This window comes from Momordica charantia (assembly GCF_013281855.1).
Source record: "Momordica charantia cultivar OHB3-1 chromosome 7 unlocalized genomic scaffold, Mcharantia_2.0 BLBB01000007.1, whole genome shotgun sequence".
In the NCBI taxonomy this organism is placed as follows: domain Eukaryota; kingdom Viridiplantae; phylum Streptophyta; class Magnoliopsida; order Cucurbitales; family Cucurbitaceae; genus Momordica; species Momordica charantia.
In genome coordinates this window covers 4,154,913-4,171,947 of record NW_028275165.1, presented here as the reverse complement: position 1 = coordinate 4,171,947, position 17,035 = coordinate 4,154,913, and the positions used below count along the sequence as shown (strand labels likewise).

Here is a 17,035-nt window from a genome sequence, read left to right as displayed (position 1 = left end):
AGTGACATAGCTAAAGAGTGTGATAACATCCAAATTTCCCTTTGGCATAGGCGTCTAGGTCACATGAGTGAACAAGGGCTAAGTGAGTTAGATAAACAAAAACTTATCATAATATAAAAGATGTAGACCTAGATATGTGTGAACATTGCATATATGGTAAATCTAAAAAGGTTAAATTTGGTAAGGGTGTGCACACCACAAAAATGAAGCTACAGTATGTCCATGCCGATTTATGGGGGCCATCTAGTGTAGCTACTAATGGGGGGGGGGGCTAAGTATTTCTTATCCATCATAGATGATTGTACTAGAAAGATTTGGGTTTATATACTTAAAAATAACTGTGATACCTTTAATAAGTTTGTTGAATGGGTAACTTTAGTTGAAAACAAAACTAGCCTTAGAGTCAAAAGACTTAGAATCGATAATGGCCTAGTGTTTTGTAACCATGAGTTCAATAAGTTTTGTAAGTCTAAGGGCATAGTTAAACACTTGACAGTAGTAGGAACCCCCCAACAAAATGGGATAGCTGAAAGGATGAATAGAACCCTAATGGATAAAGTAAGGTGCCTGTTGTTCAATTCACAGCTCCCTAAGAGTTTTTGGGGGGAAGCTGTTATGACAGCATGCTATATTGTGAATAGGAGCCCAGCCACTACCATAAACCTGAAAACACCGCAAGAACTTTGGTAAGGTACTCCCCCAAATTTGTCGCACATGAAAGTCTTTGGATATTTAGTATATGCTCATAAAGAGGGAAATCTAGATCCAAGGCTAAGAAATGTGTCTTTTTGGACTATCCCAAAGGTGTTAAGGGATACAAACTATGGTGCTTAGAGTCCAATAGCACCAAGATCCTAGTAAGTAGAGATGTAGTATTTGATGAAGAAAAAATGGGATACATAGAGGATAAAACTGAGTCTAGCCCTAGTGATACACCTACAACCACTGAACCTGCATTAGTTCCAACTCAACCTACTTCCCCAGCTGATCCAATAAATCAGCCCCCTATAGATCATGATACTACACCACCTATAATAAAGAAGTCACCTACACAGGAAGTAGAGGTTGGGGAGGAGGTAGATGTGACCAAGTATTGTCTGATTACCAACTAACTAGGGATAGGTAAGAAGAACGTCTAGAGCACCCACTCGATATGGGTTTGCTGACCTTATATCTTATGCCCTATTAGTTGCCAATGACTTTGTGAATCAAGAACCACAAACTTTCATAGAAGCCACAAATGATAGTAACAACGAAAAATGGTGGGTTGCTATGAAAGATTAATATAATTCATTGATAAAGAATAAAACTTGGGTTCTTGTAGACAAGTCATTAAAAGCTAAAAGAATAGGTTGTAAGTGGATCTATAAGATTAAAGAGAATCCCCTTAATGAAAGCAAACCTAGGTTTAAAGTTAGGTTTGTGGCTAAAAGGTTTACTCAAAGAGAGGGTATAGACTATGATGAGGTTTTCTCTCACGTTGTAAGACATACATCTATACGCATCTTGCTTGCTTTTGTTGCCCATTTTGATCAATTAGAACAAATAGATGTTAAAACTGCTTTCTTGCATGCTGAGCTTGAGGAGACCATTTACATGAGTCAACCCCCTGGTTTTGAAGCTCCCAAACAAGAATACAAAGTTTGTCTTCTTAAAAGGTCCCTATATGGTTTGAATCAATCCCCACGTCAATGGTACAAAAGGTTTGATTCTTACATGTTGTCCATTGAGTTTAACAGGAGTAAATATGATAGTTGTGTTTACTTTAAACAAATTTCATATTCTGATTTTGTTTATTTACTCTTATATGTTGATGATATGTTGATTGCTTGCAAATATATGCATGAAATTAATAAACTGAAAGGGATTTTAAGTAAGGAATTCGAAATGAAAGACTTAGGGCAAGCAAGAAAGATACTAGGGATAGATATTAAAAGAGATCGAACAAAAAGAAAGTTATTTTTGTCCCAAAACTAATATATTGGCTAGCCAAAAGATTAGGGATGCATGATAGTAGAAAGGTTAGTACTCCATTTGGCAAACATTTTTAAACTTTCTTCCAGTGATTCACCTACAACTTCAAATGAAATAGAAGAAATGGTTGATGTTCCTTACTCTAATATTGTTGGGAGTCTAATGTATGTCATTGTTGCGCCTCAGCTTAATAGCTAGAGATTAAGTGCAAGTGCACACTGTCACAAGTAATAATCTGGAAATATTCCAAGTTCGTCTCTACAGGGACTAGTTTTTTTTTTTTTAAATTGATTTTGCAAATTTTTGGAATGAGCAATCATGTTTGTGATAAAAATTGGTGAGATTGGTTGAACACGAAAGACACACGAAAATAATATAATTTAGAAGGCCAACCCCCCTACTACTATTTAGTTCTAAAATGATGAATTACACCTACCAAATGTGCCCGTAATTAAACTCAATTTATGCAAACTGGTTCAACTCCTATTCCATACCGCTTTTGGTTTGTTTAGAAGCTTAGGCTAGTGTTTACATATGTCTATGCAACTCTAGAATCCTAAATAAATCAAGTGTCAACTTACGTTTAACGGGTAAGAGAGCCTATGTCTAGGATCTTGTTTTAGTTCTTATTTCTAAGTAACTTCCCGTTTTACCTTGATGAGATCCGTTTGACTCTAACCTTTTCATAATTAAATTCAAACTGATGTGATTTAAACAAGTGGCCAACAAGAAAATCAACTGGATAAATTAGATCAATCAAGATAAGCAAAAGAGAGTGTAATACGTCGTGCTCACTGATAGATGTAATTTATAGTGATAAGAACTAATGCATTCGTAGGAGGGTTGAAGAAATAATTTAGCTACATGGAAGTAAAATAAATGACAAAACAAGAGAAGGTAACAAAGTGATGCATTTTCATTGAAATGGAAAGGAAAGTACAAACTTAGAACAAATAGAATTGAAATGAAATAAACAAAAAAAATAATTTTAAAAACAATAAAGGAAGAACAAAAATTAAAACTGGAATTAAAACTTAGAAGCAAAAGTTGACAAAAATTAGAAAGAAAAAGCAAAGCATTACAAAATGAGATGTGGACAAATGATGCTTGGAGACTCCTTTTATAGGTCATGGATGTAACAAGTATTTGAGAAATTCAAGGGAAGTTGGCAACCACTCTTTGTAGAGATTTTAAGAGTCAAACTGAATCTTGGACCAAAAAGTTGTTATTCCTGTTTTGACAATCTATGCATCAAATGTGGCTAGCGCATTGCGAAGCTGGAAGTTCCAAAACAATTGGCTGGCGCGGCCTTCTAATAATCTGGAAATACTTTGCGTGCGATGTGTCTGACGCATTGCAGTCATCAATTTCCAATTTTCCTCACAAAATAAACAAATTTTCATCAATTAGCCTCTATTTGCTTCTAACTACTTGCATAAGTCCTTGATAACGAAATATGCACATTTTCCATGAATTATATGCATTAACATACATTTTTCATCATAATTAACTCCCAACTAAGCATGTAAAACTACTCTTTTTAGCCTTTAATCAAGTCTGATCAGTCATGATTTGTATTATGCCTAATTTAGCACACCCATTGAGTGTCGTTAGTAGATTTTTAGCTAACCCTGGAAAACAACACTGGAATGGTGTTAAATGGATTGTTACATATGTTGCATCTCATATCAATTTATGCCTTATGTATGGTGAGACAAAAATAGATACTTGTAATGAAATAAGTATTAAAGGTTATGTCGATACTAATTATGCTGCTGATATAGATAAGCGTAGATCTTTGACAGGTTATGTTTTTAAACTATTCAATTGCACTATCAATTGGAAGTCAAATTTACAATCTATTGTTGCTTTATCTACAACAGAATCTGAATACATTGCATTAACCGAAGCCATAAAAGAATCTTTATGGCTTAAAGGAATTGTTTCTGAATTATGTTGTAGTAAAGTGTCTGTAAATGTTTATTATGATAGTCAAAGTGCCATACACTTATCTAAGAACCATTCTCACCATGAAAGAACTAAATACATAGATGTTCGATATCACTTTATTAGAGATATAATATGTGATGGTTTAGTTTCTGTTAAGAAAATATCTACTGATTTGAATGCAGTTGATATGTTTACCAAGGCTTTGCCTTGTAATAAATTTAACTTGGGTGTGAGAATGTTGCAGCTTGAACCGGGGTAGAAATCTGAAACGTTTGGAGGCAACAGGTTCCATTCTTGTTTTATAATTAGTATGAAATCCAGGTGGAAATTGTTAGAGTTAATTTCTTACTAATAATTTATTATTAAGTGATTTGTTGTGAAATAATCAAACATTAACTCCTTTATTAAATTTGTTGCATATCTCCTTTAGTGATTGAGTCATTTTGGAAATGAGACCCAAAAGCTTTCTAGTCCAAATGGAACGAACCCTAACCCCCTCCCCCTATATAAGCATCATTATGAAACCCTAGAGAGTAGATTTTGTTGTTAGAGATTTGGGTTGTTCTCCCCTCATTGCTGTGAAGTCAAGAAGAAGGTAAGGGTGCATGTTTTTCATGTCACCGTGATAAAAAAGGACTCCGTTGAAAGAATCGAACCCACGCCGGAGAGACGACGTCGCTGCCCGTCGATTGGGTCGAGTGGGTTTGGCCACCCTAAGGTGTTTTGGAGATCTTCGACATCGTGAGGGTTTGTTTTTGGTGTTTTTGGTAAAGATCTATATCATCTTTGTATTTTCTCTTCAATATTTCCTTTGATTTCTTAGATCCGACATTGTTATACCTATTGTATGTTTCTGTTTGATCTCTAATAATATTGACTAGCAAAGATCTTATAATCTTTGCAAGTGGAGTAAGTCGTTGAGACCGAACCACTATAAATCCTTGTGTTTCTTGTTCTTTTACACTTACATATACTTTCTTTGGTTATTCTGCGAATCGATGAGCATCAAGTCATAACGAATATTATTACTGTAATTTTTAGGATTTAAACGGATATTTTCACTGCTGTAAAATTACTGTATAGACGATAAATCGCCCAAAAATCATTAAAATCAATCGTTAAAATTACAACACTGAGATTATGGAAGTATGGTTAAGAACGACTTAAAATTATTGATAGTCCTACCTATATTAATAAGGTGTACCTTCCTTTTTGGTGGTTGGCTTGGAGCAATCTTGGGTTTGGTGACCTCCTAAAGAATTTTCTTAGAAAGTATGTGAGTGAGGACAAAGCATGGAAGGACTTGTGTTGGTCTTTAGAGATAGTTTTCACTCTTCTAAGTAGCTCAGATAAAGACGGTAGTACAGCTAGGTCATCGAGGATGGAAGGAATGCAGGGCCAATTAGGTGTTGAATCTTGATTCTGAATCCTGGTCCGAATCCTTGGCTTGCGGCGTTACAAATGGCATAAGAGCAAAACTTCTCCCAATACAATGTGGTTCGACAGCGAACCAACTGGAAGCTAGTATGCATGTGACACCCGAGTAGACAGGAGGGGTCATGGATAAATTGGTACTACGTCCAAATGAGAGGGATCCTAAGATGACAAAAGCATAGTTAAGAAAGTCTCAAAAAAATTTATAGTCACTACCTATACTAACAATGTGCACCTTATTTTTCGGTGCCTTAACCACAAGAATTTCAGAGTTAAACATGCTTGGTTTGGAGCAATTTTGGGTTGGGTGTGAAAGGATTGAATCCCGCAGCAGAAGCACGTGAATGCTTGTGCTTCGATTATGTATTAGGAAGAACTACCAAGAAAAACAAATAAGCAACAAAAGAAAAGATAGACTACCTTTGAAGACTGTTATTCAGCAATAGCACCAACACCACCAAAAAGTCTTCCCTGCTATTCTCTTGGCAAGGACCAGTTTGTGGGAACTGTCCTTTGAAAGTGGGTCAATTTGGTTTTCGTGACAGAGCTATTTGATAGAGATTGTTCAAACTCTGAATAAAATTCACCACTCCCATTTTATAGAGATGGAGAGGAGTGGGGAGGAAGCAACCTACCTACCCACCAATTTCCCAACCTCCTTGCAAAATGCAAGAAAGTGAGTTATTTAATTAAATTAAATTAAATTGATTTATCAATTATTAAACTCATTAATTAATAATAATTAAATATCATATATTTAATTATAACTTTATTTAAATCATATTCAAATATCTCTCTCGTAACCTATACTTTTAATGTAAATCTTAGTCCCATTAATTTTAACCTATAGTTTTAATATAAATTCAATTCATATTAATCATTATCTGATTCTTATTCAAATATAACTCTCATGTTATATAGTTTAATTATGAATATCATTCAGAATTAACTTTATATTATACATTATATTAATTGTATCTTATACAACTAACCTACATCCTCTTGAAAAAGTTTTTTCATAAGTTTTGATCACTGTTTTACCTGTTGTGAGCTATCGAGGATCTAATGGACATACAAATCAGAAGCTCCAACAATACAAGATTAAATGATTAAACTCATTACCAAAATAACCAACATTCATTAACGTTCGTAACTTCATATTGGTCAAATTACTGTTTTACCCCTAAGTTACCTCTTTCTCATCAGGTACTAATATTGGTGCATAGTTGTGGGTACTCTTTCTTCTCAGAGGATTAGTGGTACTCTAGTTAGTCGTGAAAGGAATCTGGACAACGAGAATATGAATCGTGGATTAACTTGTGGCTAGCATTAAAAATTAAAAAAAAATAACAACTCATTTGTACTGTTTTTCTGTTTTATTTTTATTCTTGATTTGTTTGTTCATTTTTTTCCTCCAAAAATGAAGAATATAATAATGTTGTAAATTTAGAATCGTAATTTGTATATTGTAATTTTATCTTTTTCAATCCAATCATAGACATAAATAATCCAAATATAAAGTATAGGATGTAAGAGATCAAAGTTTTAAAGTGAAAATTATTTTTTTGTCTTTTTAATGATATTATTATATTTAAATAATTTATTTTATAATTAATTGAATTGACATTAAATTATAATTATATTACAATAGATGAAGTGTAATTTCTTAAAAAAGGTGTAAAGTCCTCATATAATTAAAATGTAACAAATAAAAACATGAAATTAACATAACATTGTATATTTTGTGATTCTTGTATATAATATGAATCACAAAAGAAATATACCTTCTAGTTTAACATTCATATAACATAATGTGTTGAATTAAAATTTTGTATGAAAAGTTTCTTCATATAATGTAAAATTAATTTTTAAAAGATAATGTAAATAAGAAAAAATATTAAGACTGACCCCTTTCTACTTTTAAAAAACTAATTAAATTGTCATTAAACTAATTTATTATTTTCTAATATTTTCTTTAAAACAATTAAAACTACAAATTTCACATGCGATCAGTTTCTTACTAATCTTTTCTAAAAAGATCATTTCCAATCCATTGGTGAAGTATCCTTGCTTGTAAGAATGCTCAATATTGTTCCCGACTACGCACCACGTTGATATTCGAGTTTCTTCGTATTCTCCAACATAACCTGCAGCACACATAACAGTATGGTTTTATAAAAAAAAAAAAAAAAGTAGGTTGTTACAATGGAAATGGTTCAATAATAAAGGCTTCTTGTTGTACAGCTAAAACGAAAAAGAAATCAGAAGTCGTCGAGTCCTTACTTCTCGGATGTAACTTGCTACGGCTTTGCAGCCCTCGATCGCTAGTTGCATGACATTCTCAAATATATCAATGGGTAATTTAGCATCCATCTACATCAAATGGATCATGTGAAAATGAGCTGAAATGTCTAACAATCCACGAAATTGGAACATTAATTGCAGAATAACAGTTTAGGTTTACAAATTACAATATGCAATATAAAATTGGAAGCAGGAAAAATAGAGAAAAAGTAGGAAATTAATGAACCTGAAGAAGAGTGACTTTATCCAACTTAGGTAGAAAGCCTACAGTGACATCAGGGCCACCAGCACTATCCTCGACGTAATTCAAATCTGCCCATTTCATATTCCTATTCATATTAGTTCTTCTAATTTTCCATGCAACGTTAAAAGAAAAAAAAAGGTCACAGAAGAGAAAGAAAGAAGGAAAACACGAGTTATATGAACGAAGGAAAACACGAGTTATATGAACATATGCGGACATCTAATTCATCCAAATGTTGGGTTGCATTTTTTGAACGCGATTGAATGAGGAAAGATGAAGTATAAATTACCTAGTAGAGGAGTGCTATTAAGGTATCCAGCACTGCAAGAAGTAACGATATCACGCATGGGAATTCCAGCGTCAGCAAGCGCCAAAGTTGCAGCGTTGATACATGCTGATCTAGTGCCTACAGACCAAAAAAAAATTTAGAATATGTCTGAAGTTGAATTGTTCATGGAAGAAAAGTAAACTACTAATGAATGACCTCTCAGAAATCACTACCACTTAAAGACAGAACATTATCAATGCTTAAACACACTGATTGGCAGCTTATAAGCTACGCCATAAGAAATAAATGTATTCTTTGAGAAGCTATACAGAAGAAACAAGAACTCTCTTATGATTAAAGAAGAAATACACAAACATGAGATAAGGCATCAACATGATTAAACTAAAAATAGAGGTTTAAAATTGCTCATATCTCAAAATTTATTTATATTTCTAGTTGAGCCTTTGAAAACTATGTACTTTTAAACCAAGTTTCCTATAACATGCTTTTGACCATATTCCCCTAGAGCATTGGCCACATTTTTAAATACCTAAAAAGATTGTAGCATGAGAAATGGAGAGATGGTTATGTTGTTAAATTTAAATCGTATGGTTTGTAATGAACAAAAATATGACTGCACGCTCCAAGCTTTTTGACGAAAAGGAGGCAAAAAGAATGAGATAGCAGGGGAAGAGTATGGAAAAAATTCTACATTCTTCTATTTTGTAAAAGAAAATAAAAGTACGAGGAATGTCTGAAGAAGATACAAATATACAAGAAGATGGCAAAAAAAGAGAATATGAACTTAGAATGTCTGAAATATAAGTAATGATAATGAAGAATAAATCTAATAGACTTAATCATTAATTGCGGCAAGCAAGATAAAAAAAGCAGCCGGCCCTATGTGTAAAACCTTGCAACTGTCCTTAGCTAAAGAAAGAAAGATGGAAGAAAGAAAGATAGTGTACCTCCATCTGCTTGAAGAACTTGGAGAAATATATCTATCTGCACATAAAAACTAAGAATGTGGAAAGATATAGGTCAAAATCATAGAGGAGCAGCTATTAATATGTGTAAAAAACCTGAGACCGAGGCATTAAATGTGTTAAAATGCATTCCTCCATCGTTTGGCGAATAACTAAAGATATCTCTGTGGATCGCCTGAATGTGACAAATGCCGTAGCTTAATAAACATACAATATAATAGATATAAATCCAGCTCTAACATAGTTTCAGTTTTTAAATCATTCCATTTGGTAACACCCAAGTAATGTCATTGAAGTAGATATTCCAGCACTATTAGTTTTACCCTAACCATATTCTTCCGAAGATATCTTTTTTTTTCCACAATTTATTTTGATATATTTTATTCTTCCGAAGATATCACCATTCATCATGCTCCTATTCCATGGAAACAACTACAACAGAACCAGAACTTTCAAAAGATTAACAGTCAAATAACCTGTCACCCTTAGGTTTTCTCATGCGATCTCCAGTACTGAAATTAGCCATAGTGTACTCACAGCGCACCTAAAAGAGAAACGATCACAGAATCAAGCACTGAGTTACCAAATTCACATTAAGAACTCAAACTTCAAAATAAGATTATCCAGAAAAAAGTATAACCAGTGCTTGGTCACTCAACTGTTGACTCCTATTCTGAACCTACACAGTCAACAAAAGCATTCATTCACAACCATACATCATAAGCCTCAGAATTAAATACCCAAATGGATTTTGTAAAAATAAACAGCTCAATAGGTTTGTAAATACAATAATTGTTGAAATCTTGTACCTCTCTTGGACCGTAAACAGCAGCAATAACTTTGGTATTACCCATCTCAAAAACAGCAGAACTATAAAACAAATGGATGATTTTCAGTTAATCAAGAAGACTCACAAAGGTTAAGAGAAGTGAAAGCAAGTACCCGTCTGCTTTAGAAACAGCGCCAATTTCTCCTCGAATTTGCCTCATCTAAAATTAAACAAAAGAGTGAAAATTGAACGGGGCACAAGTTCAGAGTAAAAAAAATTGAACCAAGAGAATGAGAATGAGAAATACTTCCATGGGACGGCGACCATCAAAGCGAAGTCCTTCAGGGCTCACAAACTCCATCTCTGCAAAACACAGTAAGTTGTGCAGCAGCGAGGGATGGTGACTGAAGGGAGAAAAATGAATAAGTGGAGCAATGGCTAAAGTTTTGAAAGTCGAAGAAAATGGGAAAACTCCAAAAAAGCTTCATGCAGCAAAAATAAAAGAGAAAGGGGAGAACTCAAAAAAGCGAGAGGGAATAGAATAGAGATGAGCTTGAAAATTTGAATGGATGCTTAATGGGTTCTTGTAAATAAACCAATTTTTATTTACCAAAATGCTATTACATATTTTTGGTTTAAATACTATTTTAGTCTATCTACTTTAAAATTTTGTTCATTTTACTCTTGTGCTATTAAAATGTTTGTTTTGGTTCCTAAAATTCTAAAATTTGACCGGTTTGACATTATTTGCTTAACACAAATTTTATACACAATGAAACTTGCAAGGGTTAAAATGTTGCAGACTAAATTGGCCTTTTTTTTTTTAATATAGGGACCAACACAAGCATTTTGATAGTATTTTTTTCTAATAAGAAAAAAAAATATATTATGAACAAAAAAGAGACAGCCTAGAGGCAGGGGCCGAGGAGGCCCCTCAAAGAGCTACCACATTACAACTTGCCAAACTTGTTGAAATAAGACTATACTGTAATCACAAAAAAATTACAAAAAAATTTCTATGAGTAGGGCACCAAGAGGCCATAGTAATTTGTACGTTCTCACAAAAAAATATCGATACGTAGAGACAAGTTGTTGAAGACCCTTTGGTTTATTTCCTTTCATAAACCCAAAGTAAGGCACGAGCTGCACAACTCCACAACAACTTAATCACAATATTTGAAAGATAATCATAATCGAAGAATTAACAATCACAAGCATGCAATGACAGACGGACACACAGTACATATTCCAAGCAAGAACTACTTACCAAAGAGTGTCCTAGTGCTTTGCCGAAAGATCCTAATCCTAATCCAAAAGACATGAATTTGGGGTTAAGCTTTGGTTTGAAAAACTTTAATCAAACTAAAAAGAGAGTTGAAGGCACTGATAATACTTGAGTTATGGCTGTATCAATTTGAGGAATTCAACAATGCAAGGAGTGGGTAATACAGATCTAAGCCGCCGTTTGGGTGTCGCCGGAGAGGGGTGGAGCTGGGCTTTCTAAAAACACAAGGACGGTTTGGCGACTGCTCGAGCGAGAGAAGAGGAACTAGGGCTTCCAAACAGGGAGAGAGATGATGATTTTTCAAAAAAAAAAAACGGTAATTGGGATTTTTCAACCCTTTCTAAAAAAAAAAACATTATTTGTCATCTCTCTTCACTTTTTTTTCACTTGGGCTGAAAAAAACACCCTGCAATCTTTTTTTTTTTTTGATAAAATATATTTTTGGTTCATGAATTTGAATATAAATTTTGGTCCTTAAGTTTTAAAAAATGATAGTTTGTTCTCCGACCTTTAGACGGTAGTTCTAAAAGGTCCCTAGCGTTAAAATTCCATTAGTGTGACTAACGGGATGCTGAAGTGGCGATGAATTGGTAATTTTAATAATATAATAATATTTCTTAATTTTATATTACGTTTTGACATCATGCAATTCTATCAATAGTTCAATATTGGAGGGCAAACTATCGCAAGCCGAGCTGTTCTCCAAGGATCATAGGTCGACCTCTGAGGTCTGGCCCAGTTACTTAGAGGCAAATGAGAACCTTCCAAGTATCATGCTCTAAGGTAGGGATAAATCCAGAGACCAACACGGACCTACGATCCATAGCAGGTCACCTAACCTCAGAACGGTGAAATATCACACCCCGATGGGATGGGTAACTACTCCTCACACCTCTATAAATACACCTTCACTCCACCCACTAAGATATGCAATTTCTGTTTGAAGCTGATCTACTCAGCTCAAACTCAAACTAACTTGAGCGTCGAAGGTCTCTCTTCTCCAGCTCGCTCCGCGTTAGCTTGGCCGATAAGTCTTCCCTCTCCAGCTAGCCATACTTCAATTCGTTAGAGAGACCTTCCCTACCCAGCTCGCTCCGCAACAGCTCGCTAGGGCCCAGCATAGGTCGCTCCACAACACTTGGACGTATTTTTGCATCAACACCTACTTCCATTATTGCTAATGGATTCATTGTTGTTTGTTTTAACCCACATATCTATCTAGAAATGATAATACAAATGTAGAATCTTTGCAGTTCAATTTTCACAACATTAGAATTCTCTAATGCAAAGGTGATTCGCAGGCTATAACCACTAACGAGATGATTAAGATTTAAGAATTTGGAAAGTTTGTATGACTACAAGAATTAGAATTTTTCCCAACGCTATAAAACGTTGGGAAACGAGCAAAAAAATGTTGGGATTAGTTTCTCCCGACGTTAAATATTCGTCAGTAAAAAAGTCTGCAAAGTGCGTTGGAAAAGCACATTGCCAACGTTTTTAAAAACGTTGGCAGAACCATACTTTTGCCGACCTTCAAAAAACGTTGGTAAGGCTAACTTTATGCCAACTTTTTCTAAACGTTGGCAGATCTACCAACATTTTAAAGAAACGTTGACAGATGGAAACTTCTGCCAACGTTTTAGAGAAATGTTAACAAAGTTGCTAAAGCTATGAAAACGTTGGCAAAAGTTTACATTTGCCAACGTTTTTCAAAATGTTGGCAAAAGTTTTCATCTACTAACGTTTCCAAAATGTTGGCACATCTACTATTCTGCCAACATTTTGAAAAATGTCGGCAGATCTACTATTCTTCCAACGTTTTGCAAACGTCGGTATATTTATAGTTTTACCGACATTTTTATCAAAAATTTTGGCAATATATATTTAATTTTTTTCTAAAATAAAATGCACTAATATCAATCTCGACATTCTTGGGATACCTGATTTGAAGGTCAAATACCAAAATATTAAATACTAAAATATCAAATACCAAAATATATCAAATACCAAAATATATTAAATACCAAAATATCATTCAGGTTCACATATTTCAAAAGTTCTTCGATTTACACATTCAATATGTTTCAAAAGATACATAAACCTAAGTAGAAGTTTCATGCATTTCAAAAGCTCTACATGACAAAATTTCATAGTAGCCAAATCCGAAGAACCTAAAAAATATAGTTTATGTAAGCACAAAGTACTTATAAGCCAAAATGATCACCACTTTATATATATGTGAAAATAAAAGCTTGATGAAAACATAAAACATGGCTAAGAGAGAGAAATTCCGCACCCACCAACATAAAACATAAAACATAGCTAACAAAAACAAATTTCACACCTACAAACATATAACATAAAACATAGCTAACAAAAGTCACATTTCTCACAACAACCACAGACAAAATTAAATTAAATTAAAAATAATTAACCCCATAAAAATCCTCCTCCTAAAGACACAATAATTACAATGCTTAATAGAGGCTACAATAAGTACACAGACCCCTCCCCTCAATGCTTGTAGCTTGCGGAGGCTACAATAGCTTTGTATGTTCACACCAAACAGTCACAAGCTTTAGAAAAGATATATAAGACCATATAAAAGAAACCAAAACATAACACAGAACCAAAAATAGAAATCATAAGTACACAAACCATAAAACTACATAGGAAAATGTCATTCTCAAACTCATGTAAGATTCTATAATTGATGGTACTAAGAGAATAAGAATCATTCGTTTTCATTCTATTTTTCGATAACATCATGAATGTCACCTCTTTGTTGTTGCCTTCAATCTTTTCTATACACAATGATAGTGGCAAATGAACTGATAGAGAACTTTCAAAGCGTTTTTTCTTCAGCACCCCATTACTCAACAACCATCTCTCTCAAACTACAGGTCTTATAATTTTCCTAAAACCTCCTTCAATCTATGTTATCGCTCTCTTTCTCTCCATACTTCTGTCTTTATTTATCTCTTTTATCATGTCAGTCTTCTCCAGAAGCTTTATCGGGTGGTAGTGTCTATGACCATAAGGGGGGTTGGGGTTGTTGTTGATTGGAGAGGAACTGAAGCAATGAAATATAAGGGATATTTTATAACTTTATATACGGACTATTTTTTTTTTATATATGAAACGAGAATTTCATTGATGGTTTGAAATATAAAAAAGGCCGCAAGGGCATTTACAAAAACACCTTCCAATTGTAGATAAGGTCGTTCAAGGTGTAGCTATGGAAAGATGGATAGTAACTTTTACACCAACCCAGAGTTGAGATAGTAACTCTGTCAAAAAAGATATCAAAAGGAAGAGATTTATCATTAAAGACTCGGGTGTTCCTCTCTAGCCATAAGCTCCATAGGAAGGCTTTGATGAAAAGAGTCCATAGTGTTGCTCTGTTTTGTTTGAGAGGATGACCCACCAAGAGACAATCAAGGAAGATGAGTGGGTTGTTGTGCAGTGCTGTCTCCCATCCAAAAGTAGTGAGGAGGCGCCCCCAGAAATTAGAGGCAAAGCTGCAGCTGATGAAAACGTGTCCCAGGGATTCCGATGCCCTGTAACAAAGATGACAGCAGTTGGGGGAGAGGGAGAAATGGGGAAGTTTCCTCTGAATCCGATCATAAGTATTCAATGCCTTTCCAAAGGTTGGAGAAAAGGGAGGATTTGGTATGGTTTCCATTCATAGTCAAGTGCTTAAAAATAGAGCCGGTAGTGAATGATTTACTCGGTTCCAAGGGCCAGATCCATAAGTCTTCAAGAGAGGGAGGGGTGAAAGCATTGAGTAACTGTGATAGGTCCATCCAATCATCAAATTCCTCATCTTTAAGAAGCATGCGGAAACTGTAATCCGAAGAGGAAGAATTCTTAGACCAAAGTTCAGCAATTTTGGCATCCTTATTGGTGGCTATAGCAAAAAGTCTCGGGTAAAGGCTGGCAAGGGTCCCATGTGGGAACCATTTATCCCTCCAAAAGCTGCATTGACTATCTTCCCCCACTTGGCAGAGAGCAATATCCTTAATGAGATGAATCTGTTGAAGGATAGAAATCCATGGACCTTTGAAGGCAGAAGAGCATGGAGCGGGCCAAGTGTTAGCTGTAGATCCCATTTGATGCTTGTTATGATTAATGCTGTTAAACACTTATATCCATTAGCTACGAGTGTCATCAAGTGAATTTGTTCCTTTACCAAGATTTTCTATGATAGTAACTACCTTCAAAGTAAATTTTCTACAGCTTCCATTTTTGTTTCTGCTGTCTTTCCTCCCTTTCTTATTCTAGTGATGTGTAGAGAGGTTGGGCTTCTCTGCTTTATGTTTAATTCCATGTTAATAATCTTTTTTATGAACATTTATTGTTGACTGGCAGAAAAGTCAGGCGCAAGAATGTTGTACAGTTTATAGATGCATGTACCAAGCCCCCAAGTATGTGCATTGTAACAAGTGAATCAAGCAAAGAGTTCATTATTATCTATTATAACCCTATTGGACAAAATAAACGAATACGCATTATCTCTTTCGATTAATTTGGCAGTCATTTTTCTATTTCTTTACTTCAGAATTTATGTCTGGCAGTAGTGTCTATGACCATAGTACCCTTGAAAACTTTTTTTTTTCCTAATAGAGGAAAGTCATTCTAAAATTTATAAAATCTCAGGACATCAAGCGGCCCTTTTGCTTTTAGATATGCTTTTTGGGAAATTGTTTAGTAAAAATATAATTCTTAATTAATGTCTAAATATTAAATTAGTTTTTGATCTTGAGCGTTATTCATATAGCATTAATTTTAGAATCAATTAATTTCATATATTCCTTATTGGGATATGTTCAACAGAAGTCTTGTCTGCTTTTATCACGGCTTTATTTCATTGTGTTTGTCTTGCATTGCAGGCAAATACACTTCACTTACATCAGTAAAGACAAAATATCAAAATGACAATAACCTCCTAATGTGCTATCTTAACAAAACCAACCACTGACTAACATGAATTCCCAATTCCCAATTTCCAATACTGATCACTAACTAACGGAATCCAAATTCAGGAATTCGTACAATAATGAATTCCAATTCACTAATTTCAATTTTGAGAATTTCAATTGGGGAATTCAAACACTAATTTCCAGTAGAAATTTCAATAAGCACCATCTATCTAGGATTTAAATCCCGAATACAATTTACCATTTCGATGCATAAAAAGAAAAAAGGTAAACTGATGTGCTAGGGTTAACACCACTTCCAATTCATAAATGCACAATAGAATAGCCAAGCAGAAGAAATACAGAAGAAAAGTTTCAATGCCGAATCCCAAAACTCACATCTTTCACCACCAAAATCGACATTTACACATAATTTCTAACTTCAACATGGAAATTGAGCAACCAGTGAAGCAAACATTTTGAAGAATTAGAAGAAAATTATAAGAGATTGGAAAGAGCAGAGTGTTTGGCATACCTTGGAAGAAGGAAAAGAAGTTCAAAGAGGCTGAGGACGGTGAGCAACGTTGCAGAGACTCTGAGACCTCCAGAAACGATGCGGCGGCGGCAGTGGTTTCAGCGGGATGCGGCGACGGTGGCGGCTTCAGTAGGAAGCGGCGACGACGGCGGCTTCAGCGAGATGCGGCGACGGCGGCGACTTTGGTGGGGAGCGACCACAGCGGGATGAAGGAAGGGAGGGAAAAATCGAGGGGTGGAGGCGCGGATTGAAATTTGTTTAAACAAAATAAGATTTTGCTGAAAAATGAAAACCACCGTGTTTCAATCGTAATTATTATTATTATTATTATTATTATTATTATTATTAAATAAAATAATAAAGTGTG

General features: G+C 34.6%; 1 protein-coding gene across 4 annotated transcripts; it reads right to left on the bottom strand.

Moving 5' to 3' along the window:
• Positions 1–7,295: 7,295 nt before the first annotated feature.
• On the bottom strand, positions 7,296–16,941 carry LOC111024273 (exosome complex component RRP41 homolog). Of its 4 annotated transcripts, none has more exons than XM_088126622.1 (13): positions 11,323–11,484; positions 11,197–11,234; positions 10,237–10,333; positions 10,103–10,149; positions 9,970–10,030; positions 9,801–9,839; positions 9,637–9,704; positions 9,257–9,335; positions 9,143–9,179; positions 8,196–8,312; positions 7,889–7,974; positions 7,642–7,731; positions 7,296–7,505 (listed from the first exon to the last, which is right to left on the bottom strand). In XM_088126622.1, the coding sequence occupies exons 3-13, from the start codon at positions 10,288–10,290 to the stop codon at positions 7,458–7,460; spliced, it is 726 nt and encodes a 241-aa protein (XP_087982748.1). In that variant the 5' UTR covers positions 10,291–10,333; positions 11,197–11,234; positions 11,323–11,484; the 3' UTR covers positions 7,296–7,457. The 4 variants fall into 4 exon arrangements, with proteins under 4 accessions (XP_087982748.1, XP_087982749.1, XP_022157614.2 ...); XM_088126623.1 differs by having other exon boundaries at positions 10,237–10,292; XM_022301922.2 differs by lacking the exons at positions 11,197–11,234; positions 11,323–11,484 and adding an exon at positions 16,669–16,941.
• Positions 16,942–17,035: the final 94 nt, after the last annotated feature.

What these genes read in the sequence shown, in the direction of transcription:
- LOC111024273 (XM_022301922.2), bottom strand. Translation starts at nt 10,290, where the DNA reads ATGGAGTTTGTGAGCCCTGAAGGACTTCGCTTTGATGGTCGCCGTCCC. An exon ending in GCTGTTTCTAAAGCAGACGG is followed by an intron (nt 10,031 to 10,102) that starts GTACTTGCTTTC and finishes TTTGTTTTATAG; the next exon opens with TTCTGCTGTTTTTGAGATGG. An exon ending in ATAAAGTCACTCTTCTTCAG is followed by an intron (nt 7,732 to 7,888) that starts GTTCATTAATTT and finishes CATTTGATGTAG; the next exon opens with ATGGATGCTAAATTACCCAT.